The following is a 27,874-nucleotide window of genomic DNA, read 5'->3' as shown; positions in this document are numbered from 1 at the left end:
CCGCCGCCTCCGGACCTGGGTGCCGCTGCTCCTCCAGTGGGCGGAGCTTCGAGGCGCTCTCCCGTCCACGTGACCGGAGCCAACATGGCGGCGCCCATCGGCGTCCACCTGCTCGTCCGCGGAGGTAAGCGATCGAAACACGACCGCTCCTGGGCTGCGCGCCCAGAGACACATCTGTACGTGGCCTTGGTACGCAAATGCGTACTTTCAGTCAGACCCTCGCAACACGATTTTACACATTTGCACGCTGCAGAAACACAGACACATTTGTCCACTCCTTACCTGGACCATGTCGCTCAGTGGTTAGTTCTTGAGATTTGCCGGGTCGTTGCCTGAAGTTTTCTTCCCCAACTTCGCGTGTGTGGTTAGTGTTACAAACATACAGATCAGCGACGACTGTAAAATGCGCCTGGACACTCGGTTTAAAGCTGTTGCATTGGCATGACTTTTTGAGAAAACTGTAAAATGTGATTACTCGTGTGATGACTTAAGAGAACTAATAATGTCTGGGTCATTCTAAACAGATGCGTTTGCAGTGAATCTTTGTTGAATTAGTGTTAGGTTCTGATTCTCCTGGAAGGAACTCAGAAATTGGTTCAGGGACGAGGGAAAAGGAGCACCATCGACTTAAGGGGCTATTTAAGTTCCAGGCACATTGGAACGGTTTTAGAAGGTAAATATTTTCATACTATACGCATATAATATACTTACTGTATGCCTTACAAGCCATCCCACCAGCCCAGCTTAACTTATTACAATCTCCTTTTGTGAAATCAGATATGTATGTAAGGATGTGTTAAAAAAAAAAAAGGTTGACATTGACATGATGATGGTGTCCCCAAAATATATTATTTGGAAAAAGCAAGTTGTAGTACAATTATTTATTTTTTAAATCACATGTATTTGTTTGTCTATTTATCGTGTAAGTGTGTGCTCAAGGATATGCCAAGGAGAGCATACAAAGGTCATAGAACTTGTGGGAATTCTTCCATTATCTGGGTCTCAGAGATCAAACTCAGGTCATCAGGCTTGGTGGAAAGCGCCTTTACCCCCTGAGCCACCTCACTGCCCAGTTTAGCTTAATATAACCCCCTTTTGTGAAATCAGATACTCATGTATTTGTGTGTATATGGCTATCTAAGTTTATAATGCATCCAGAAAATGGCATACACTGTTCACAGTTTAGTGAAATAAAATACTCAGTTTTTATGAAATGCCCATCTTCTCATCCCATTCAAAACGTCGTGTTACATATTTTAGAGATTTTGGCAGAGATGGGTCAATCATTATATGTGCACAAAGCATCACTTGAATAATCTTTTACATTTAAAACAGCCCGTTGGTGTGAAGATTAGATTGTATTATTTTGAAATGTTCTTGATACAAGAAATTTCAAACATACAAAAGAAAATGGAGCAGAGACGTCTGCATATGCATTGTCTGCTATAAACCATAAACAGATAAGTGCTCAGAGACACTCATTTCTTCTCTGCCTTACACATTGCCATCCTCAAACTGTATGTCTGAGGCATATCATTTCATTTGAGGATTTTTTTTTTTTTTTTTACTTTGTATCTCTGAAAGATGCGTCTAGGGGCTGGGAGTGTAGCTCAGTGGTTAAGCTCTTGCTTAGCACCTTTGCGGCCTTGGTTTGGAGTTGCATCCCCAGCATCAAAGAGGAATAAAAGAAACAAACAAACAAAGACAAAAACATAAAGCTGAGAATCCCACTCAGCCTCATATATATTGTACTAACTTTTAGAATTTCCATGTAGCTATTTGACTTTGGGGTCTGGGTTTTTGTTTTGTTTTGTTTTTGTTTTTGTTTTTTTTTTTTTCTTGGGGTTATGTTTCGTGTAGCCCAAGTTGTCCTTGAATTCCTGGTCCTCCTGCCTCTGCCTTCCCTGTGCTGAGATTAGAGGTGTGACCCTCCCTCCTGGGCCTGGCAACCCCCTCACCCCATGCCCCGTTTCCCTGTTCAGATTTCCCAGCCATTCACTCCTCAGCTTTACGTGCTTGACCACACTTTTGTTAACAACCGTTGCATTTTATTTTATGAAACAATACCTTATGTAGGGTGGGCTTGAATTCCTGGCCCTTCTGCCTTCTGCAAAGGGTTGAGATGACAAGCATGTGCCAACACACCCAGTAAACATAACCACTTAAAGATTTCTTTATTTATTTATGTGCATGTGTGTATCCTTGCATGGATTTATGTGCACCACATATGTGCAGACACTTGAGGAGGCCAGAGGGAGTCAGATCCCTGGGAATTGGAGTTGCAGGCAGTTTTCACCGGCCAGGTCTTCTGCAAGAGCAGCAAGTGCTCTTAGCCGCTGAACCATCTCTCCAGCCCCATACGAGCTGTTTTAAACACTTGAAATCTGGGTTACTCCACAGCCTGTCTTATTAGCTGCTGCTTGTTATTATTGGTTACACTTTACTGCTTCACATCTCATGTAGTATTTAATTGAATATGTCACACATTGAATATGGATGATATCTTTCCGAGATTATGTTGATTTTTTTTTTTTTTTCTTTGAAGTACATTGAGTGTCAGGCAGGTAGTTTGGTTCTGCCAGGCTTGGTATTATCTTTGTTAGAAACAGATCTTTTTGGGTTTTGCCGTATTGCTAGGGGAACTGGAGGGGACTTTACGCCAGTGTAGAATCCAGAAAAGGCCAGATAGAGTCTTGGGCTTTTCTGAGCAATACAATCTGTCACAGTTACTCACTCTACCAAGTGCAAGTGAGCATAGCTCTGTTCCAGTAAAACTTAACACGAAGACAGGGAGCCAGCTAGATGGACTCTGTCCTCTGTTGCTCTGTTGACAGGGGCGAGTTGGAGACTTTCTGGATTCTCGGTTGGATGCTGCCAGGGGTTGGGGAGGCCCTGTGATGTTAGCTCAGGGAAGCGTGTTGATTATGGACTCGGACCGGGGCTCCTACTTCCACCAGCAATACAAACTGTGAATCCATTCGGCTCTCAGCCTGTCTGATAAACCTTGTGGGGTGCCATGACTCTTTTCTAGCTGCTTCTGAATCAGACCTCTGTTCTCTGACTTAGCCGCGCAGTCAACTGGTGCATGGTTTCACTTCCCAACACCTCTCAGGAGGTCCTACAGAGCAGATACCTAGGGGGTTAATTTGCTTTCTCTTAAGGCTGACAGCTGGTTGGTTCACATGTTTGACTGGTTGCTAATGCAGAAGGAATTCTTATGGCAGTTATGCTGTATGATAGAAAGGGGTTGTTCTGATTTTAGACAGGATCTTGTGTATTCTAGACTAATGGAGACCTCACTGTGGTTTGGCTTATGCTTCCACATTGCTGCTCACCAGCAAAGGAAGTCTGGGCAGGAACCTGGAGACAGGAGCTGAGGCAGAGGCCGTGGAAAATGTTTACTGGCCTGCTCCCCGTGGCTTGCTCAGCCTGCTTTTTTAAAGAAGCGGGACTACCAGTGAGGGGTGTCCCCACCCACAATGGGCTGGGCATTCCCACATCAGTCACTAATTAAGAAAATGTCTTACAGGCTTGCCAGCAGCACAGTTCCCCCCCCCCCTTCTCCTTTGGCTTTTCGAGACAGGGTTTCTCTGTACAGCCTTGGCTGTCCTGGAACTCGCACTCTGTCGACCAAGCTGGCCTTGAATTCAGACATCACCTGCTTCCGCCTCCCAAGCGCTGGGATCAAAGGTGTGCGCCACCACTGCCCGGCTATTGGCATTTTTTTTTTTTTAAGAAAGCAGCATATTTGCTGTATAATAAACTCATCAGACAATTTACCCATTTAAAGCGTACAGTGTGGCTTTTGAAAACTTTTGAGTCTATGTGTGATGGACGCATATATGGGTATGTGCATTCAGGTGTGCTTAGCTGTGCTGACATTGGGAGTCTTTCTTTATTACTTTCCGCATTTAAAGGATAGTCTCTGTCTCACTGTGTAGCCCAGGCTGTCCTGGACCTCCCTGTATAGACCAGGCTAGCCGAGACCTCAGAGAGATGTTTGCTTATGCTTTGCAAGTGAGACTAAAGGTCTCACCACCAGCCCTGGTTCCACCTTATTTTTTTGAGATAGGTCTCTCCCTGAACATGGAGCTCTCTTTGGAAATCCTCCTGTCTCTGCTTGCCCATCCCCACCTCCTACCATTGCCCTTCAGTTACAGGCACATGCTGTGGAGCTCTGCTCTTTTACTTGGATGCTAGGATCATGCTCATATATCTCGATGATTGGACAGCAAGCCCTCTTCTTACTGAGCCGACTCCCCAGCCCCAGTATGATATTTTCAGATTCCTTATCAGCCTTTACTTCTTGTTTTTTCTCCTGGAGTGTTTGCTCCGTTAAGAAATCTGTTTAAGAAATCTCGCTGGGCCAGGTGGTGATGGTGCATGCCACTAATCCCAGCACGTGGGAGGCAGAGGTAGGCAGATGGCCTACATAGTGAGTTCTAGGCTTGCCTGGGTTGCAGAATGAGACGTTCTCTCAAAAACAAAATTTTAAGAGCATTAAAGATATATGTTGAGTTGGGCATGGTAGTACATGCTCTTAATCCCAGCACTTGGGAGGCAGAGGCAGGTGGATCTCTGAGTTCAAGGCCAGCCTGGTCTACAGAGTGAGTTCCAGGACAGCCAGGGCTACACAGGGAAACCCTGTCTAAAATACCAAACTAAACAAACAAATAAATCTTGTTTGATCTATCAGTAAGATACACCCAGACCAGCACTCAGGAGGCAGAGGCAGGTGAGTCTCTGAGAGTTCCAGGCCAGTCTGGCCTACATAGTGAATTCCAAGACAGCCAGGGCTGTTATGCGGTATTCACCAGAGAAGACTGATTGGACATGGGTTTAATCCAATAAAAAGTCTTTATTAGCTCGGCAACTACACTGGGCGTTCCGGATTCCAGTGTGGCACCAAGCCTTTCTTAGGGTGAAAATTGAACTAGGTCCTGAAGGATGAAGAACACAGTCAGCAGCAAGTGGGGAGAGCATGCCAAAGGCGTCAAGGCAAGGTGATGGTAGACACACGCCCAGGACACAGCAACAGTCAGGAATCAGAACAGAGGATTTAGAAAGAATTTATGTGAAGGTTTTATAGAACATGAAGACAGGTTAGGATCTGGCCATGGGAAACTGATGGCTAACTCATGGGTAATCAGATAGGCAGTGGGGACCACGGAGGTTATAGACAGGGAAACGAGAGGGTGTCTTCATTTTAATGTACTGTTCAAGGACTCTGAATGTATTGGTGATGGCCTTTGCAGTCTTTTAGACAACAACGCAGAATCAAAGAGGTGAGAGAGGGATGGGGAAGTGACTACAAAAGGAATGGTGAGAGCAGCAGAGCTGGTGGCTTCCTGAAGAGGCCTCGGGAGGAAAAGAGCCACCAATGCGGCAAAGATGGACTCAATAGATACGGAGAGCCAGGGCCCCAAGAGATTTCTCAGGAGGAAGTGGGGGGAGCAACTAAAAAAGTAAAAGTGAATAAATTTTGGCCATCAAGAAGTCGAAAGAGATGGGGTGCAAATTTTTAGAAAGAAAAGAAACTCATGGTTGATAGCCATTGTAGAGAACTATGGGTGTAATTGGGGGGAAGAAGGAGAAGTGGGGAGAGACCTCCTTTTGTTAGAAACTGGATTTTCTGGAGATGTAATTGACCACCATCACCACCCACCTATTTAAAGAGTATAACATGGTGGTTTTTAACATTCACCAAGTTGTACAATGATCAGCATGATCTAATTTTTGTCACCACAAGATATGTCTGTTCCCAATACCAGGAGTTGGCTTGCCTGTCCCCTCCAGCACTCAGCAACCACTAGCCTTCTGTTTCAGTTTGCCAAGCCCTCGTGTGGCTCTGGCTGTCCCGAGACTTGATATATAGCTAAAGGTGACCTAGAACTTCTAATCTTCCCGTGCCTGCCTCCAAAAGGCTAAAGTTACAAGTGTGAGTCACCCTGCCTGGTTTATGTGATACTAGCGATCAAACTTTGTGTGTGCTAGAAAAGCACTTTACCAGCTGAGCCACAGCCGCCTGCACTTTGGACAGTTCATGGACTTGGAATTATGTAACTGTGTATTTATGTAACTATGTAATTATGTAACTTTGGAATTGTGTGACTGGCCTCTTACACTTAGCATGAAGTTTTCAGGCATTTATCAGAACTTTACTTCCTTATTTTAGTGAACTATACATATTTCTATGTGTGGAATATGTTTATTAGACGATCTAGAGAGATCCTGTTTTGTGTATCCGTTGTCTACTGATGGACATTTGTGTTATTTCTGCTTTTTAGCAAAGATGAGTAATGGTGCTTAGGACATTTATGTGTATATATATTTTTGTGGGCATATGCTTTGTTTTTTTGAGACAGGCTCTCACTACTGAGCCCCGACTGGTCCTGAACTTGTGATTCTCTTGCCTCGGTGTCCTGGGCATTGGATCACAGGTGTGCACTACCAGCGCTGGCTCTGTATGTGTGTGTGTTCACATGAGTGTGTGCATCTGTACGTCTGGCCACATAACACTTGTGTACACTCTCTTGTGGAGGTCAGAGGTTGGTGTTGGGTGTCTTCCTCAGGTGCTCTTCACCTTATTTTTTGAGACAGGGTCTCTCGCTGAACTTGAAGCTCACCAGTTTGGCTGGGATGAGTAGCTTGTATGCTTCAGGGATTTGTATCCCTAGTGCTAGCATGACAGATGTACCACTGTGCCCATCTGTGCCCATCTGTTGTAGGTGCTGGGATCTGAATTTGGGTCCTCATGCTTGTGCAGCAGGCGCTTTTACTGACAGAGCTGTCTCCCCAGCCCTTGCATTAAGTTGTGTGTGTCTGGGTGTTGTTTGCCTGTATATCTGCGTGCTGCAGGTATTCAGTGCCCACTGAGGCCAGAAGAGGGCATCGGATTTAAAGGCAGTTGTGAGCTGCCATGTGGGTGCTTGAAATGGAACCTGGGTCCTCTGGAAGAGCAACCAGTGCTTTGTTTTTGAAACACAGAATGGTCATCTGTGGAAGCAGGGAAAAAAAAGAAAATGGTAAAGAGGTACTGGGGAGCCTGGGAATCAGGAGCCCTCCTAGAAAGACCACACCTGGACGAGGGAAGAAAAGCAGAGGGGGTGTCCTAGGAACTGGAGAGGGAGCCTTTACCTCCGAGACAGTGAGGAAGAGGAGGAGTTTCTTACTCTATGTTGAAAGTACTGTCCACCATAGTTTCTGATTATGAAAGTAATATGAGGTCTGTAGAGCGTTTAACCTGATATGCATGAGGCCATGGCTTTAATCCCCAGAACCACACACACCACACACGCAAAGTAGGAGGCAGGCTGTAAACAGTAGTAAACATGATGGCTCTCAAGTCAGGCTACATGGGTGTGAGTCCCGGTACTTCAGCTTTCTTGTTATGCTAGTTATATATTGGGAGGTGTTCATTCACCTCTGTGAGTTTATTTGTAAGTTGGTGGTGAACCTGCCTTACTGGGATGCTCAGTGTTTGAAGAAAGCATGCCTGGGCTAGCTAGGGACGCAGCTCAATTAGAGTGCCCATCTACCATACATGCACAAAGCTGAACCCCAGCACACCATAGACTGGTGGGCAGCCTTACACATGTGATCCCAATACAGGGAAGCCAGAGGCAAGAGGATCAGAAGCTCAAGATTTCCTCAGTTACACAGCACGTTTGAGGCCAGCCTGGGCTAATGAGACCCTGTCTCCAAGAAACAAAAACAAACAAACAAACAAAAATCCTTACCATTTAGATAGAAAGAATAGATGTACCTTTCTTGTCTTGAACTTTTCTTTATACTTGTGCGTGTATGGCTGTTGGTTCTTAAGGCTCTGTACACCACAGAGCACCCGTAGAGGTCAGAGGACAAGCCAGTTCTTTCCTTCTGCCACATGGGGCCCGGGGATTGGATTCAGGTCAGCCAACTTGGTGAGGCAGCTTTACCCACAGAGCCATCTTGATTCTAAGCATTTCTAAGTGATTTTTCCTGGCATTTTGTTGTGTGATTTTTTTTTTTCCTCCCTCCTGAAGGGAGACATGATCAAACTTCTGTTCTTCTCAGATTGGGCACTAGTGACAGAACAAAGAGTTCGAACCGGGCCCAGCCTTGTGAACCAGTGAGCCTGTTCGGCTACCCACAGGAGCTGAGGTGACTCAAAAGCATTCCTAACGAAGGGGGCGGCAGTCTCTGGTGCTTCCTGCCTGACAGGCAGGCTGCCCCGAGGAAGGGTCTCCTTTCATGCTTATGTAACCTTCAGAGGGGCCTGGGAACCCTGTAACTTCGAGAGCTTCCTGAGTCTTAGGTGGTTCTCCTCCTCCCCCATGAGGGAATAGTTCAGGTCAGAAGCTACACACCAGGCATTTCTAAAATTGCTTTTTGCCCTTATGGAAGCTGCTGATACAGACTATGGTTTTTAAAGATTTCTCCTATAGAGTTGGGAATGGTGCTGCTTGTCTTTAAATCCAGCACTCGTGAGGCAGAGGCAGGAGGAGGCAGGAGGAGGCAGGAGGAGGCAGGAGGAGGCAGGAGGCAGATGGATCTCTGTGGGTTTGGGGTTGAGACCAGCCTGATCTATATAGTGAGTACCAGGACTATATAGAACAGCAATTCTAAACCTGTGGGTTGTGACCCTTTTGAGGGGGGGGGGTCACATCAGATAGCTTGCATATTAGATGTTTATATTACAATTCATAACAGCAAAATTGTAGTTATGAAATAGCAATGAAAATTTATAGTTGGGGTCATCACAACATGAGGAAGTGTATTAAAGGGCCACAGCATTAGGAAGGTTGAGAACCACTGATTTAGAGAGACCGCCTAAACACACCATACACAGAGACACACACCAACACACACCAACACACACCCTGTCTCAAAAAAAGAAGAAAGAAGGAAAAGAAAAAGAAAGGTTTCTCCTACACAGACAAGAGAAAGTTGACCAATCATTGAAGTCTCACCTTAGGGTGATTAACCACCCCTTACATATAGAGTCTAGACAACAAGCTCAGTTTTTCTCTGTTCAGTTGTGATAACTCTGCCTTCAGGCCCTCACGTATCCTGCCTGTATTGCAGTAAGATGCCTGTATTGCTTTTCCCGTGGGAGTGGGTAGAAGACACCTGGCCAGAGTCTCTGCTAACTGGCTGCTTCGAGGTGCTAACCTCCCCAAGAACGCACCTCACGACACAATTCCTGTCAGTTCCCCTCCCTCATGTTCCGTGCATAGCAGCTGTCGGTGGGGGGATTACAGAAGGGAGTGCAGGGCCCTGCAATCAGAAAAGACAGTGAGGGCCACAGCAGGAGGAAACTGCATGGGCCAGTGAGCACTGGGCGCCCAGGCACACAGCTAGGTAGCAGCAGTGGGTAGCAGCATCTGTTAACTAGGTTGAAAAGAAAAGAAAAAGAAGGGCCTCCAGTGCCTCCATGACCAGTTAGGTTTCAGCCAAGCCTTCCAGCCAGGAAGGAGGAGACAAGTGTGTTAAACAAAATTCACAGCTCAGGGGACTCTTGGAAGAAGGTTTGGTGGTTAGTGCTTGATGGTAGCTTCTTTTATAGGGGCCAGATTAATTTTCTAATGCTGTTTTCTACTTTAATGTTATTGCTTTAATCATTAGAATACCACTCCGTTCCTTGAGGCAATAGGAAGCTATTGAAGATTTAATGAGATTCATATTGCTCCATGTTGATGACTTCCTGCATGTATATTAATCACTCCTGACCTTGATCTTAAATTCCTTCCCAGTGCAGATTCTCATCAAGCATACCTACCAGGTCCCCTGTGTTCAACAAATACCTGGGTCGTTTCCAAAAGCACACAAAAGAACATTCAGTCGAAGGTTCTGTGTGTTACAGTTTTCAGAACCTGGCTGGATTTGCCTTTCAGTTCTTAGCATATGCACAAAACTAGAAAATTTAGGAAGGAAAATCTGTGAGGGTGAGATTTAGCATTGTGTGAAGCTGTCTTTCTTGTTCTGTGCAGCAGACCTTGAACGTGACCTAATTATTGTCTAGGTCAGTATGTCCAACTGGCAACTCTCAGAGCCTATCCAGGCCACCCCTGTGTGGGCACTCCGGCTGTTAAGCAGCAGGACTGGGCCTCTGGCAGAGGCTTCGCTGGCCCCATCCTTTAGTTCAAGCCTGGGAACCCTGGGCTGGCCACCTGGTCTCCCCATGTCCCTCATTTATGCATCTGCCCCAATTGTCTCCACAACCACCTTAACAGATTTTCTAAGCAACGGTTGGAATTAGGACCCAGGTCAGGAGCCAGAGAATGGGAAAGGAGAGGTGACAAGTCTCAAGAGTCTGAGGAGATGAAAGCTCAGGGAGGCAGGCAGAAAGGGCCCCACCAGCCAAAGACAGAATGTTCAAACTGGAGGATGAGGAGGCAGTTCTGAGAGATGGGATGAGAGCAGAAAGGGGTGGTGAAGATGTGAGGGAGCACTGTGTGGCAGTCCCCCTCTGATGAGGGGCAGAAGAGACACCGGTGAAAGAGACCGCACAAGTGAGAGTGAAAACCACGGAAGAGGAAGAGACCACTCAGCCTCAGAGGCTGACCGTGGGAGGGACGCACGGCTATGGAGCGTTTATAACACATATATTTACAAGGATGAGGGTGTATCTCAGTAATAAAAGTGCTCATGTAGCAATACATGAGGCCAGGGGTCAATCCTTAGCTCGACTGAAAATAAAAACATGGACACACGGCAAAAAGGTTTACACTTCCCATATTATATCACATTGAGGTTATGTTAGGCTTCCCCAAATGATTCATATTTGTTGGTAGGTTCACTGTTTTGCTTTGTTTTGTTTTGTGTAATGGGAGAATTGAACCCAGGGCCTCACGTATACCAGGCAGTCACTCTCCCAACCAAAATATATCTTCGGTCCCATGTTGTATGTTTTAAATACGGCACACCCCAACCAAGAAGTTGCAAAGTATTGCCTTCGGAGACTATAGGTGCTTGCCACTTATTTTCACGAATTAGAATTTTGTGGACTGAATAGATGGCTCAACAGTTAAGAGCACTGGCTGCTTTCCCAGAGGACCCAGGTTCAATTCTCAGCACTCACATGGTGGCTCCCAGCTGTTTGTAACTCCAGTTCCAGGGGATCTGATGCCCTCTACTGACCTCCGAGGGCACTGCATGCATGTGCTGCTCAGGAAAAACACCCAGACGCATACTTTTTTAGAAATTAAAGGTATTGTTTGTTTGCAGATAGCTTTTCAACTTATGTTTGTTTTTTTGAAGTACTGGGGAGGAACTAAAGCATCAAATGTAGTAGACAAACATTCTGCCTGTGATAAAAACCCAGCCTTAGGGCTGGAGAGATGGCTCAGAGGTTAAGAGCACTGACTGCTCCTCCAGAGGTCCTGAGTTCAATTCCCAGCAACCACATGGTGGCTTATAACCATCTATAATGAGATCTGGTGCCCTCTTCTGGCATGCAGGTGTACATGTAGGCACAACATTGTATACATAATAAAGAAATAAATAAATATTAAAAAAAACAAACAAACCCAGCCTTAGCTCAAATATTTAATTCCATCTCTAAAAAAAACCTGTCAAAGAGGGACTGGAAAGCACATCACACACACACACATCACTGTGCCTGATGTCCAACTGTCTTAGCATTCTCTAGTCAAGAGTTCCCATTTCACCCTCCCCTGACACTAATTCCCGTGTCTTTGGTCAGAATGGTAAAAGGTCAGTCGTCCCACTTTGTGTCTTTTGAGATCTGGGGACTTCTGAAGGTTTGCTTGTTTGTTTCGTTTTGGTTTTGGAGACAGGGTTTCTCTGTGTAGTCCTGGCTGTCCTGGAACTCAGAGATCTGCCTCCTGAGTGCTGGGATTAAAGGCATGCATCACCACTGACAGCTGGCTTCTGTGTTTTAAACAGTTCCATCCACCTGTCATTTCAGCTTCACCTTCTCTTATGCCTGGAGTGCTGCTGATACCACTTGGTTCCTGAGAAACCTCTCCTCTCTGCACTGCACAGACACTATTTCATTTCCTTGGTTCTCTCAGCCATTTGACACATGTTATGAATGGTTCCTCTCCTGATCCTTTCTGTAACCTGTGGTCTCCTCTCCTGTTTTCTCTGTCCTTGTAGGCTCCTGCCTTCATGTGGGGCTAGGGGGTAGCTTAGTGGTAGAGCACTTGCTTAGTATTTGTCTCTGGGTTCAGTCCCTAGCACCACAAAGGTAAGTAAATAAACAAATAAATAAGCAGTAAAAGTGAACAGAAACACTGTTTTTAGATATAGTCTGTCTTCTTCCATTTTACCCCAGTTTAATCACTTTTATGGAGTAACTTTGATCTAATTTTCAATTTTTTTTTTTTCTGTACCCAGTGACAGATATCCAGCTAAATAGCTCTCAAGGGTTTTAGCTACTTCTGATGTGATGGAAACTTCAAGTCCTGAAAACCTTCCTGCAATGATTAAATGGTCACATTCCTTGTCCCCTGGGAGCTTGCAGCCTAGTGGAAGGTTCAGCATAGGAAGGTGAAGAGGAGAAGGCAGGGTAGCACACGTGTTAAGGGCTCTGGTCAGGCACTCACGGTGAAATGTGGGTCCCCGAGATAGGCTGCCCACTGGGCTTTTACAGGATTGGAGGAGGAAACGTTCTAGAAGACCCTAAGGTTGATGGCAGCGAAGAACAAGGTTACTGAGGTTAGAGTCCTAAAATGGTGAGAACATGTACACTGGGGGTCCTGGGGCAAGGGTCAGGCTTCAAGGGAAAGCACAGAGACCTTTAGGGTGAGCCCGTTACCGTCATGACTGGGAACATGGCGGCAGACAGGCGTGGTGCTAGAGCTGAGAGCCTGCGTGCTGAGATGACAACCATGAAGGAGAGTGGGAACTGGGAATGACATGAGCTCACAGGAATACGCCTCCAGCAAGGCCACCCCTCCTAATCCTTCCCAAACAGTTCCGTGAACTTGCAGACCAAACATTCAAAGGCATTAATAGCCTATGGGGGTCGTTCTCATTCAAACTACCACAGTGTCTCAAGCAAGTAGGCAGATACACATAGTTTGTATAACAGAAGTTCTGTTTTATCATGCTGAGGGTCAGCCCAGTAGGTTCACACTCTAAATTCCTAATTACAGGCCTGAGCCTATCTCCCCAAGGCTGCTCACCTGTGCAACGCATCTTAGTTGAAGGTCGGGTCCAATCTTTAATAGTAGTCACTGATTTGATGGTCAGGACCTGGGGGGAGACGCTGCAACTGCTGGGCAGATCAAGGTGGCGCCTCTCCAGATGCGCAGAGCAGAGCATTGCTCTTGGTCTCTGCTTGTATGCTGTCCAGTGGGCATCTGGGGGTCCTAGGTCCGTGTCTGGTTATCTTGAGTGATGCAAGATAACATCACTGGATAACTTCTGGTTATCCAGTGCAGTCTTGGGCATAGTGGGGTTCCTAGGTAAGCTATTTTTACATGTCTAAAAGGCTTTTTTTTTTTTTTTTTGAGTGTGCTTGTTACACACAGGTCCCAATATCTCACTTAAGCACACACCCTCAATAACCAAACATCTTTCCACAAGGCCCCCACTTGTAATAGGTTCTATTATATTCCAGTAACACCATAGGCTGAGGACCATGCCTGTAACACCTGGGCCCACAAGGGACACTTCCAGAGCACAGTGTACTCTGAAGAAAACAGGCTAGCAAAGGGGCTTCCTTTTCTGTCGCTGCCATTTGGTGATGAGAGCCAGGGGTCTTAGTTACTTTTTCATTGCTGAGATAAAGCACCGTGACTGAAAGCCAGTTGGCGAGGGAAAGGGTTTCTCTTACAGCGTATAGTGCATCATCCAGGGAAGGCGGGGCAGGAACCATGGATGGGTGCTGCTCACTGGCTTGATCCTCATGGCTTGCTCAGCCTGCTTTCTTACAGCACCTAGGACCACCGGCTCAGGGGTGGCACCACACAATGGACTGGGCCTACCATCAACCACTTAACAAAAAAAAAAAGGAAAAATCCACCACAGTGCCTAGAGGTCAAACTTACACAGGCATTTTCTCAACCAAGTCTCTCTTCCCAGGCATGTTCCTACCTTGCAAGTTGACATAAAACTAGCCAGTGCACCAGACTTGGTGACAGAGGACTGTAATGCCAGTTCCTTGGGAGGCTAAAGTAGGAGGATCACAAGTTGACGGCCTGGCTGGGCTACAGTGTGAGCTACTTAGTGAGACCCTCCTCTCAAAAAAAAAAAAAGAATGAAAAGAGCTGGGGGGGGGAGGAGGGGGGCAGGACTCAGCCGGGCTAAGTGCTTGCTTGCCGCATGTACCTCAGTACCTCAGCAATAACAACGAAAATCACCACAGAGAGAATTATTTAATTTGAGCTGTTTAAATAAATCATTTTAAATGGCAGAAATTAGCCTATACTCAATCAGAAGAGAACCTGAGATTTGCAAAATTGAGGTCTGGTTGCCTTTTGTAAAATTGACAACAAATGGCTTTCCTGTTTTGTGAGTAGGAAAGTAATAATTTAGTGGCTCTGAGAATTGCTTCCAGGGAGTCAAAAAAATTATGTTGATACAAATTTATACACACAAACACACACACACACACACACACACACACACACACGCACGCATCTGAAGCCACAAACTATGAAAATGTATTTTGTCCTTGTCTGCAAGACTGAATTGATCTGTTGCTTAAAAACAAGGTGGCCCAGTGAGTTAAGGCGCTTGCCTGGGTAGCTGAGTTCCATCCCCACAACCCATGGTGGAGGAGAGAACTGACCCCTGGGAGTTGTCCTCTGACCTCCACATCCACACCACAGTGAATGCTTGAGCACATTCACACACGCGCGCGCGCGTGCACACACGCACACACACGCACACACACACACACACACACACACACACTAATACCAAATAAAAATGTTGAAAATGAAAGCAACAGCAGCAGGGCCTTGGAGCTGTGACTTGGTGGCCCAGCACAGAGCTTTGGGTGCAATCCCCAACCCCACACAAACCAGGTGTGGTGGCACATACCTGTACTACAGGTACTTAGGGGGCGAAGCAAGGGGATCAGAAGTTCAAGGTCACCTTCAGGTGCATCAAAAATCTCAGTGTAACCTGGGTTAATTGAGAGTCTGTCGCAAGCATACATGACATAAACCTCTACTCTAGACCGTATCGACTCCCTGCTTCAGTCTTTTGTTTGTTTGCATTTTCATGTGTAGGTAGGAAGGACACGGATCCTTTTCAGACCTTCTAGAGTGGCCTCGTGGAATGGAAGGGGACATGAGACCACGTCTGTGGGGTGCTTAGAAGAGAAGCAGTCTGGTTCTGGGGGAAAGAATCACTTCTCTGTCTTTGCTCTCAAATAACTCAATCAAAAGATTGAACGTTTCATCGTAAACAGTCTTAAAAGTCAAAATTGACGTCACCTGCAGAGAAAGCTAAAGAGTATTGTTTTGCACAGCAGTTGAATGTTTTTTCTTTTTTTTCTTTTTTTTTCAGAGTCACACCATAATGAAAGGCTTTTCTTATACTTCTTAAAAACTAGAACCAAGTGCTAATTCTGATGACTGTCAGTTCCTGTGGGGTGTTTACACAAAGGTACTTTTAAACGAAGAGTCATTTTTAGAGCAATTACAGAAGAGGCTAGACAGGGAAGAGGCAGCTCGGGGCCCGAGGGTAGGGGTTAGGGTTTATTGACAGGACAGGGTCAGGCTGTTGCTCTCTCTCCGCTGCCCCATGTACCTGCCCTCCGGATACACCCAAGACCTCCCCGGCCTCTGCTCCCCACACAGGCCCAACTGTCCAGAATGTGGTGGGGAATGGCGGAAGGGAGGGCAGGCCTGCTGACACATCCCAGTTCCATATTCAAATGCAAGTTGGAAAATATTTGTGTGTATTTTTCTGGCCCAGATGTTGCGTTACATTAAGAAGAAGCCTTAAGAACACACAAAGCATTGTCTGTTCTTTCCACTTTGTAGTTTGCAATTATTGCATCCCGAGGAAAGAAATTGCCTGCCTAAGTAGTCTTTTAATTTCATTTTTTAGTTTTGAGTTACAGGTTTCTGGCAAGCTCCATGACCACTACTGTTACCTGGTGGCGCCTATATTTCATCAAATTTAGACACGCAGACTACCTGGACCTCGGCCCAGATGAACTGTTGGGACTGATAAACATGATCCCACCCTGCCCCCACGCGTACTCCTGCTTTTCCCTTTAAGGGAATCCAAGACTAGAGTCACAGGATCCCCAAGGGAGCCGGAGAAAAATGTGTTCCGGCATTCGCATTTGCTCTGTGGTTCTCTCCCGGCATCTCCGCTTGCCCAGAGGCTGCGGACATCCAGCAGTGGCCCCCCTTCGCCGGGGCTGGTAATTACTGGGGGGAACATTTTTGTTTTGTTTTGTTTTTAATAAAAACAAGCAGAGGCATCTATCAGTGCTCACAGCAAAGACAGAATTTGTTTGACATCTTCTGATTGCTGCTTACAAAAAGAGTGACAGCAGTTATTAAACAAATAGGAGAAAAGATGGCGTTTGTTGGTAGTTTTCAGATAGACTAGGAATATCCTTGATATTCTTCCTGCTTTGCTTGCATGTTGAAGAAATAATAGTCATTAATTTCTAAGACCTGGATTGTGTTACATTTGGAGTCATGAAAATTCGGATATTAAGCAAATATATACTTTTTAGCTGCGTAATCATCGGGGGCTTTTCCTTGCATAGAGTACGTTTCAAACACTTGTTTTTAAGATTGCAGGGTGAATATTACCAGCCAGTGTAATTAAACATAATTGCATTTCCTATGTGAATTATTTTTAGTCTCCTTTAAATGCTTTCATGATTATTTTCCTCTATGCTAGGTATTCTTGTAGGTTTTGCCTTGATAAAAGGTTAAGGGAAAAAAATGTCTACTTTCTTGCAGCTAGTCAGAAGTCGCGAATTTCATTTCAGTTTAACTCAGAAGTTTTGAAATGGAAATGTGTTACCCAGTCAAGTAGGGAAAGCATTAGGATAGCCTCCCAGGGGCTGGAGTTTTGTTCTTGTGTTCATGTGCTCTGAGAAAGAGAGTGAATGTCTCGGACCTACATTATCCCACTGGGAAGTGTTAAAATCATGCTATAGGCCCTGTCCTCTCCCATCAGCGTGGCCACCTCTGATCCCCACTTCCACAAGTACCGTGTGAGGTGGGGGTTTGCTGGGGTGGGGGAGCAGAGCATACCCGGATGTTGGTAGCAGCTTGTGTTTTGTAGGTGTTTGGACATCTGTCAGAACTCACCAAATGGTGCGTGCATGTACTGTGAAAAATTTACCTCCTGTCTCCTGATGTGTAAGCATGTGTTGAAGCCTTACAGCTCCAGGATATGGGGTGGAAGGCTGGCATGCTGCTCTTGATCTTTAATTTTACCTTGAGATGCAATTTGAAAGAAGAGGAAAAGAAAATCTGGGTGTAGTTGTGTGACTACGGCTGCAGTCCCAGCACTTGGGAGGCAGGAGGATCAGGAGTTCAAGGACAGAACATCAGAAAAGATGGATTGATGGGAAGATTGTGAGGGGTCTAGAAGTGCCATAAAGATGGAGAATAGTGAAATGCCATAGAGCCAGGTAGTAAATGTGAGTGTTCCCTGTGAAGCCCTCCCAATCTGCGTATGTTTGATATTTTCTGTAATTAGATGTTGGCTGAGGTCGTGGCTCTGTGGCAGAGCACCTGCCTAGCATGCAGAAAGTCCTGCATTCCATCTATGGCATTTGGCTGTGCTCACCAAGGACCTGTGTATCTCTACTTTAATCACCCTTACTTCAAATTAAGAATGCTTGGGTTAATACCAAAAAGGGAAGGAATATAAATGTAGCCAGGAGAAACACCCACCTCATAACATTCTCTGGTTACCTGCTGAGACCATTACCAACTGTGGATGCCAAGGACATCTTTACAGATGAGAGGAGCTATGAGAAACCAAAGCCATGAAGCCCAGCCAATGACCTCTCTGGTCAGAAAAAAAGTTGGCCTCCAAACCCTCACCATGGCCAAGGGTGGTGGCCCCTGATACGTGATCTTTGTGAGTGGGTGACCCCCTGCCATATTCCTATACTAAGGTGCTATCAAATGAAAACTGTTTCTCAGTTTGTAGCCAGACCCAGAGATTTGGCCATAAACACCTCCACTTTTATCAGAATGCCAAACTATCTCTTATACCCTGACATAGATCATTTTAAGACTCCCTGGGCTCACAGACACTTATATGTGTGCGTGTTACTCTTGAAGGACTCAAAGGTCAAGTTTGGTTCTGGTGAGACTTGAAGCAAACTTTTGAAAGCTAATGATCAGGTATGTTAAAAGCGAGGCCTTGTCATGGAGTTGGTACTGGAACAGGACACTGAAAGTCAAGATCTGAGAGGCTGGGAGAGCACAGTTCTTTCTGGATCTAAACTTGACCAGTTAATTTATCTCTGAGCTTTGGGTTTTACACTTGGGAGCTAAGGAATAAAGCCTGATTCAAAATGACCCGCCCATGCTTACCAGACTTTAATTTATGTAAGAACTATTGTGTAAAAAGTTTTATGTATGGAAATAGTAATTTTTGGGTTCCAAACAGAACATCCTAAATCTTATGTGTCTAGGGCAGAGCAAATATCCAATAGAATGCAGGGCTTTTTGGCTACGGGGACGTGGCATAGATTCAGAGCTTTTATGTAGCCAGACTTTGGCTATTCAGTGGGTTCCTTTTCCTATACTACTCCATCCCTTCCAACCTCCAGCACTAGGTAGGAGAGAAAGAAGGTTCTAGGGGGGGACTATAGGGGGAGTGGGACACGACATGTCGTTATTGTTAGACTGCTTCCTGCTGATTGCGGTGCCGAGTGCCTAGGGATGAGCTTAATATTCGTCATCAGGGTAGTGTCTCCAACCAGCAACCAGCAAGCTGACAAACAGCAACAAACAGCAGCAGGAGGAGCAGCAGCTGCCCGGCCTCTCCTGTTGGGGCTCTGGTATTACATACCCTCTGAAGAGTCCCCAGAATAAACTATCCCCAGCTGGCAAAATCACACCCCTGTTAGAGCACTGGGCAAATCGCAGTCAGCTGCTGCAGACAATCTGAAGCAGCCTCGTATCCCATACCTGGGATTCAAACAAAAACATTGCTGTAACGTTTCTGTGTTTTTAAAGAAACCGAAATTTCTCACTTCAGCTTTGGTTTTTTCCTATGTTGTTCAGCTCCCAGAACCCACCCAGGGTGGTTCACGAATGCCTATGATTCCAGCTCCAGAGGATCTGATGCCCTCTTCTGGCCTCCACCGGCACCTGCCTACATATGCACGCACACGCGCAGACACACGCACACACAAACACACACACAATAAGAGTAAATCCTTAAGAAAATAAAATGGAGAGCAATTAAGGAAGACATACTATATCAAACTTGAGTCTCTTACATGCACATATGTATATGGACATCCTAATAGAAAGGTGATCCTACATACATGTGAACACACAAACATACCACACATAGTGTGTGTGTTGTGTGTATATATACACATATATGTATGTTAGATGCATATGTATATAATGTGTGGGTGTTAAATGTGCATATACTCACATACCATCAGTAAGCCCTACAGACTGAGAATATTCTGAATGTTCACTGTGTCAATGTCTAGATTCCCTTGATTGTCTTTTTCATAGAATAGTTGCTAGAATCAAAAAGCAAACACAGCCAAGCACTGAATTTGATTGGCTTGCCTTTAGTCGCAATCTTTAGGTTCTTTCTCCCTTCCCTTTATTTTCTTAGCAATTTGTGTATTGAAGAAACCATTGTTCAATAGATGTTCAGGGGTCAGTTTTGCTGACTCTCTCCCTCCTGTTTTCCATGAGTTGTGCCTCTGCTTCCCGAAGTCTTGTCAGACTGAAGCTCAGATTTTTTTGTCCAGAAAACGCCATACCGCCATACATCCATACTGTCCGGTAGATCCCCTCCGGGCGCACGTTTTCTTCTTCCTCTTCTCCTCGTGCTCTCGCCTCTAAGGATCACTGCCAAAATCTGTTCTGTTTTCTAGTTTTGCTTGTTTGTTTGGAGACAGGGTCACTCTGTAGTCTGGCCAGTCTGGAAGTCTCTGGAACTTAGGCTGGCCTCAACCAGGCAGCAGTCTTGCTGTGCTGAGGTCATAGGCACACACTGTTGTGCCTGCCAGAAGGTTTTAAGCAAAAAATTTTTTTTTCTTTTCTTCTTTTGGGAGGGGTCTGGGGGAAAGAGGAATCCTAGAATTGGCCCCACAGGTTTTGTGTGCTAGGCAAGCAGTCAGCTACTGAGTTTGAACTCTGTTCTTTCCTTGAGGAAACTTGTGTATTTCCTGGTAGTTCATGAACATCTCCCTCTCATCGCAGATTTTTTTTTCCTAAGCTTTTTAAACATTTGCAGTTATCTCTGTAAAGCCTTATCTGCCTTCTTAGGTGTACTGTTCTACAGAAAGTAGAAGGGCTTTTTGCTCTCCTCTCATAGTTTCATTTGTGTGTGCGTCTGTGATTGCATGTGGTGTTGTATGTTTATGTGTGTGTGAGGGTGTAGTGTCTGTACATGCTCATATGGGTGTATGCTTGTGCATGCGTGTGCACGTGCCTGTGAAGGCCAGGAATCGATGTCAGAAGTCTTCCTCAGTCACTCTCCAGCTTACTGTCTGAAGTGTTCTCTCATTAAGCCTCGAGTTTATCAATTCATCTGGGTTGACTGGCCCTGAAGCCCCAAGGATCCTGTCTGCCTCTCCAGTGCCGGGATTATGGGTGTGTGCTTTTACTAGTGGCTTTCGAAAACTGGGCACTGGAGATCTGAATTCAGGTCCTCAGGATTGCATCACAAACCTTTTACCAACTAAACCATCTCTCTCCCCCCTATAGTTTCAGAATTATTTTCAAAATTTTGTGTGTGTGAGTGTTTTGCCTACAGATATGTATATGCACCACAGTCGTGTTTGGTATTCTCAGAGGTCAGAGGAAGGTATCAGATCCCTTGGAACTGGAATTACAGATAGTTATGAGCTACCAGTGAGTTCTGGGAACCAAACCCAGGTCCTGTGGAAGAGCAGCAAGAGCTCTTTCTGAGCCATTTCTCCAGCCCCTTATTTTTATCATATAATTAGCTTTTTTTTTTTTTTTTTCTTTTCTCTGTGTAGCCTTGGGCGACCTGGACCCACTTTGCAGACTAGGCTGGCCTCACACTCACAGCACTCCGCCTGCCTGTGCTAGTATAATTATCTTTAAAATGTAGTTATGGGTCAAGTGTGGTGGCTCACACCTTTAATCCCAGCACTTGGAAGGCAGGGGCAGGTAGGTCTCTATTAGCTTAAGTCCAGACTGGCCTATGTAGTGAGTTCTAGACCAGCCAGGAACTATATAGTGAGACCTTGTCTCAAACAAAGCAAAACAAAAACCTGCTCTTGTCTTTTGGCGTGTGGATAGCTCTTCCAACAAGAAAGTAAAGCCCAGAACATTTAAAGTTAGACTCTAAAAGAAGAAAGCTGAGGTACACAGTATTAGGAATTTTATGGGACTAGAGAGTCTTAAAGAAAGAGAGGGACAGAGCCCTCCAGCTGCACCCACAGGTGGCCAAGTGGTTTAGGTACTTAGCAAAGGTGCCACATTCTGCTGGAGAGCCAGCAGGACACACTTGGGCAAATAAACACAACTACAGTACAAGTGGAAAGCTTCGAGGGAAACACAGTGAAGAGGGTAAAAGCCACGTTAGAGAGTGGTCCAGAAGGCCCCACTGATGAAGTGACATTTGAGCCGAGGCCTGAAAGATGTGAATGAGCCCGGGATGTGAGGAGCTGGTGAAAGGGCAGACACGGAGACAGAAGGGCTTAGTGTGTCTGAGGATCAGAAAGGGGGCCCTGTAGCTGGAGGGCAGCGAGAGACTGCAAAAGTGGAGCCAGAGCAGGCGGCAGAGGTGGGGCCAGACTTCCAGCCCTCAAGGGCCATCGTGAGAATCTGCAGCTCTGGCTCGAAAAGCCTTTGAAATGCTCGGAGCTCTAAGCGGAAACTCTGTGCTTGTTCTCTAGTGGACTGTCTTACAGATATGCGAGCTGGATCTCCTGCCCTCCTGTGTGTGTGTGTGTGTGTGTGTGTGTGTGTGTCTGTCTGTCTGTCTGTCTGTCTGTCTATTTAATGACCCCATGCTGCCTGCAATCTGCAGTCTGATCCTTGGTTTATCAGTAATGTCATGAGCATCTCTGAAGGAAAATTTATAGAGAAAAGTAAGTTTGTTTTGCTGTGAACTGACAGAAGGAGAAATGTAAACATCAGAAGTTGTGGTAGGAAAGTAATTCCTTAGGAGTGAAAAGGGAAGAAACACTTGTTTTTAATCTCATTGTGAATATGAATTCAGCTCAGTAACTTAACATTGCTGGGTACAGTGGGTCTTGTCTGTAATCTCTGCTCTTGGGATATGGAAGCAGGAGAAATATTGTGAATATTTGAGGTCAGCCTGGACTACATAATGAAATCTGGGTTAGTATGGACTACAGAACGAGACATTGTCTAAAAGCAAAACAAAATTGTTTTGTTTTTCTTTTGGGTTTTTCACTGCACTTGGCTCAAAAACAGAATTTTAAGAGTATTAACAATATTTGTTGATGCCAGGCACAGTGGCACACTCCTATAATCCCAGCATTCTCAGAGGCAGATGGATCCTTGTGAGTTCTAGGCCAGCCTGGTCTACAGAGTGAGTTCAGAACAGCCAGGGCTACACAGAGAAACCCAAATAAATAAGGAAATAAATACATATATACACATATTTGTATATATGTGTGTGTATATATATATATATATATATACATATAAGCGAGTGTATGTATGTGTGTGTGCGTGTGCGTGTGCGTGTGTGTGTGTGTGTGTGTATTCTATGATCTTTCAATATATATTGAAGGCCAGATGGTGGTGGTGCATGCCTTTAGTCCCAGCACCCTGGGAGGCAGAGAGAGGCAGGCAGATCTCTGAGTTCAAGGCCAGTCTGCTCTACAGAGCAATTTCCAAGACAGCCAGAGCTTCACAGAGAAACCGTCTTGAAACAACACCACACACACACACACACACACACACACACACACACACACACTGATCTAGGGTGTAACTTAGTGATGAAGCATTACTTAGCATGCATGTTCTAAGTTAATCCTAATCAGCATGTGACTTTTTAATCATGTTTGTTATTGAAACAACTTTACAGACAACTTGGAGTCTAGATTCAGCATGGTCCGAACAAAGTTGAAAATAGAAAGATAACAGACCATGTGTGTTCAGACCTTAATAAGCCAGGAGATGCTCCACCAGACTCCACAGTTTGCAGCTGCTCATAATTATAAACAGTTCTTTTCTTTTAAAATATGTTTATGTTTAGGGCAAATGTATACCTACAATAACTCGATTTATAAAAGTGTCTTTTCATTCTTGCTTACTTATAAAACTTAAAAGAGAGAAACCAGGAGAGACTGACAGGGAAGCCTGTTTATTTACTTTTAAAATTTTGTTTTCTGAGAAAAGGTCTCACTATGTAACCTGGGCTAGTCTGGAACTCCCTCACTACGGAGACCATCCACCTGCTTCTGCTCCTGAATGCTGGGCTCAAAGGCATGTACCACCACACCTGGCCTTTGTAATCGCAGAAGTGAGAACGAACTAATGCTGATGTAAATAGGAAGGGCCAAAGATGTGTGGACACACTGTTGCTACCATGTCGAAGGGGGTCGTTCTTCCCCAGCCCCCTGGTTGTATCCTTAACCCGGAAGCCCCAGCCTCAGGCTTGATGAATGGGAAGATTTTTCCATTCTGGTGTGTGGGTGCTCTGGTGTGCACACTGTTCTGTAGCGGCCAGAAGTCGATGGTAAGTGTCTTCTTCCATTGCCCTCCAGGGTATTCTTTGAGACAGGCTCCCTCACTGAACCTGGCTGGCCAGTGGCCCCTAGGATCTGCCTGTCCCCACTCCCCAGTCCTTGGCTTACCGGTGTGGGCTGCACCGGCTTTTCCGTGAGTGCTGGGAATCGGAATGCAGGCACCCATCCATGTGTGAGCAGTCAGTGCTTTCCCCACTGAGCCACCTCCCAGCTCTGGGTCGGGCTTTGTAATGCAGTTGGGAGCAACAGAAGTGGAGTCGGCAATCACCTTTCTGCCTTTTATCTTGATTTAGATGCAAGAGAGCAACACCAATTAACAGGAAGTCGTTCTATTCCTTAAGCAAGCTTTCATTTCATTTTCTTTTATTCTTAAAAATGAAATGAGTTTAGCTTTTCCAAACATTTAACTGTGTTCGATCCTTCTGTTAAAGAACGTCTTAATTCTACAATTAAACACTCACCTGCATTCATGTATGCACGTGTGTGCGTCGAATATTAAAAACACCTTTCCGTTGCATAGTTCAAGAGACTATGCTGAGGAGTAAAAACAGAATGACAGCTTAGGAGAACTCAAGTCATCATTTTCAAAGCTTCCTGATTCATAAATACTCCACAGAAGGCTGTGACTATACAGAGCCACCCCCACAGCTTCCTATGTGTAAACAGGCGTGTTAACAAGCATCTTGATTTAGAATGGTTGGAAAGATCCACTAGCTCCAAGCTGTCTCCCCTCCAGCCTGCCTGAGCCCTAACATGTCCAGCTCTGAATTACTTCTTGGTGAGGCAGTACCCCATGAAGCCTTAGTGTGAGAGGTGCAGTCATTCCCACACTGCACAGGTCGCTTTGGAAGGAACGAGTTGGCTATGTTTACAGTGGTCTTGAAAAACAGGAGCTCTTGCTCATGGGAGGTTTGGCTTTAGGCTCTGGGCAGGCAGGGCCTGTTTTCACAGTTATAATTATGAAATGTTCACCTAGGCGAGAGTCAGATTTAAAACTGTATGTTCATTTAAGTTGTAAAATGATTATACGGAGAAGATGCCATTCCTGCATGCTGTCTCTTTTTTAATATAATGCCAAAATGTTTGCAGAATTATCCAGTACCTTTGTTTCCTCCACAGTCTGGGAGAATGGTCCAGACAGCGGTATAGTTGAGTTTCTGCATGGGTTTTAGCAAGAATACAAGGGAGCTTTATGTAGCTCGCCTCTGATGCTTTTCACCGATTATCTGAAAGAAAAGGGAGGATTTTCGGACCTGATAAAAACACGGAAGTTACCCAGTGACTTAAACAGGCAGACTGTGAGTGCCAGGATAAAGCCCTCCGCCAAGGACTGCTCAGCCATGGGAATAGCCAGTTGGTTCCTGTGTGTGTCTGTCAGACAGCCTGTGCCTTTCGCAGGCCTGATGGTTACCTGCTGTCTCTTTTTATAGCCTCTGTGTGCTTTGTTGTCACCCGGCTGGTCAGACATGTGTAGCAGTGCCCCAGGGCACCACGCATGCCCTGGGGGAGCTAAGTGCTGCCAGATGTAGGGGGCAAAGGGTTGATTCACAGGGCCGTAATTTCAATGGCTAATTTCACCTGTTTTCTTTGGGGTTTGGGTTTCATTCTTCAAGACAAATACATTTGGAGTTGGGTTTTTTCCCCCCTTAAAACTGTAATCTTGTCTTGTTACCTCTAATGGCCCAGCCCCATCCTACCCCCAAAATGAAAGTGTGAGAATAAAAGAATGGAAAAGAGCCGTGATTTATTAAGTCTGGGTAATTAATTCTTTTACATGATGATAAAAGTTAAAGCTACAGGGCTGGGAGACAGCTCAGCTGTTACAGGCTCAGGCTCACAACCAAAATGTCAGAAGTTAAAGCTGCAGAGAATTCCAGAACGGTGGAAATATAAGGCACAAATAAATACATTTCCTAAAGAAATGAGCTAGTAGGAAGAAAAAAACAAGAGAAAACTGTGTTAAAAAATAGCATGTGAAACAAGTCAAGCAAATGCAATAAACTTTATTTATGGAAGGATCAATGAATTATTTGATAAGCCTAAGGAATCATTAACTTTTAGTATGTTAGCGTTTTATTGCTAAGCCATTAAAATTAACCATTGCTGCTTAGGTATGTATCCTGAAATATTGATGATTGAATTCATGTGGTATTTGGGATTATCTTTAAACTAACTGAATTATTTTTCACTTAAAAGTGGTCAGAGTAATTCGCCGAAACTTCATGTTGGCTACATAGAGTTTGTTGCACTAATATGCTTCCTGCTCATATGTGTGTATAAAATTTCTGTAATAAAGTGTTTGCAGAATAGGCTGAGGGTCCCATGTGGTGACTCACAGCTGTCAGCTTTGCATCTGGGAGGCTGAGGTTAAGAGAGAATGCTGGAAGTTTGAGGTCTGTCTAGGCAGCATATTGAGTTACAAACCAGAGTGAACTACAATGAAACTCTGACAAAAAAAAAAAAAGAGGCTTAGTTAGATTTGCCACTTATAACGTGGTTTCGACAGATTCCTTAAATTCTTTGGGCCCCCACTTTGGGTTTGGGGTTTTTGTTTGGATTTTGTAAAGTTACTTATTTGTTTTTAACTTTATGTGCATTGGTGTTGCCTTCATTATATGTCTGTGTAGGGGTGTCGGATCCCCTGGAACTGGAGCTACAGACAGTAACAAGTTGGTGCCGGGAATTGAACCCAGGTCCTCTGGAAGAGCAGCCAGTGTTCTTAACCATCAAGCCATCTCTCTAAGCTCCACACAGAGAATTTTTTTTTCTCTGTAAAATAGGTATATCTAATTTTTCCTTGCACAAACAGTAATCTTGTCTTGTTAGATCAAATTAAAGAAATCTCTATGAGATTTCTTCATAAATGGCTACAAATATGTCAGCTGTGTTATTATTTAGTACTCAGAAACATGCAGTGTTTTGGTGAGGGGCTAGGGAGATGTTTGGTATGATTTGGTCTTTGAAATGCTGTTTCCATAGTCCAGGCTGGCCTCCGGATCTGCAACCTTCTGCCTCAGCCTTCTAAATACTAGGACTCCAGACATTCACAAAAGGATAGTTTTCCTGTTAAGAAGATACAGTAATTTTTTTCTGTGGTCATGCGTAGCCAGGTAGTCTGCAGTAGTAACAATTGAAAGGATCTGGCATAAAAATAGGCCTCTAGTCAGTGCCGTTGTTTATTAGCTACTGTGTAATAGCAGAGATCCGCCTGCCTCTGCCTCTGTGATTGCTGGGATTACAGGTGTGCGCCACTGCACCTGCCTGGCTTTCTATGGACACTTCATGGGATTAAACTTTAGTTAAGATAGTTTAAAAATTACAGCAGTGCATAAATGCATGTTTCTCATGTTACCTACAGGCTTTTATTTGTCAGTGTTCCTAAAACACGGATGCCTATTAGTGAAGCTAAACTACAAGTCTTCAGACTTGTGTAGTGAAATGGGTGGTCACTGAGCTCTGCTTCCGGCTAAAGCTAGAACAACTCCGTAGGCATGCGATGCTGATATGCAGGCCTCACAAATGCTCTTGTGTCCATTTGCCAGTTGTGCAAGTCAGGCTGTTGGGCTAGGGGCAAGGAGACTAGGGTTACAGACTCTCTCTGGGAAGTGAAGTTAGCATGACCCAAGCCAGGAGGTTGTACCTGTATTTGTGCATTTGCCTGTGTGTGCAGTAAATAAAATGGAGAATGAGCAGGGAAGACAACCAGTGTGAACCTATGGTTTCCACGCATACTGGCAAGGGCTTTGGCCAAACCTGGAGCTTGCCTCTTTGTCTAGTCCAGCTGGGCAGGCCATTTCCCCCAGGCAGCCTCCCTGTTGCCTTCCAGGCAGCGATTATACACATGCATACATTTGCTGGGGAGGGGGTATTCCACAATTAACCGTTTCCAAAGGTTCCTCTCTGTACAGCAATGCTGTGCCACACTTGCATGACAGTAAACTACCTTGCGCCTGCTTCTGATAGTCAGTGACCCTGCTTTCTTTATTCATGCTGTTTTCTGTTACATCACCCTAGAATGCTTTCTTTTCA

At 45.1% G+C, this 27,874-nt stretch overlaps 1 protein-coding gene across 7 annotated transcripts in view; it reads left to right on the top strand.

Annotated features, from left to right (window-relative positions):
* Metap1d (methionyl aminopeptidase type 1D, mitochondrial) overlaps positions 1 to 27,874 on the top strand; it is a 64,030-nt gene continuing 36,156 nt past the window's right edge. For all 7 annotated transcript variants that reach the window (XR_009593921.1, XM_021659000.2, XM_060390462.1 and 4 more), the window contains exon 1: positions 1 to 124. Coding sequence is in view for 6 of the 7 variants with exons in the window: in XM_021659000.2 (XP_021514675.1) it covers positions 85 to 124 (40 nt within the window). In the remaining variant the exon portion in view is untranslated. The remainder of the gene's footprint in view (positions 125 to 27,874) is intronic.

The sequence above is a fragment of the Meriones unguiculatus genome, chromosome 8, assembly GCF_030254825.1.
Source record: "Meriones unguiculatus strain TT.TT164.6M chromosome 8, Bangor_MerUng_6.1, whole genome shotgun sequence".
NCBI classification, from domain to species: Eukaryota; Metazoa; Chordata; class Mammalia; order Rodentia; family Muridae; genus Meriones; species Meriones unguiculatus.
The sequence above is the reverse complement of the archived record's forward strand: the minus strand, read 5'-3'. Positions and strand labels throughout refer to the sequence as shown.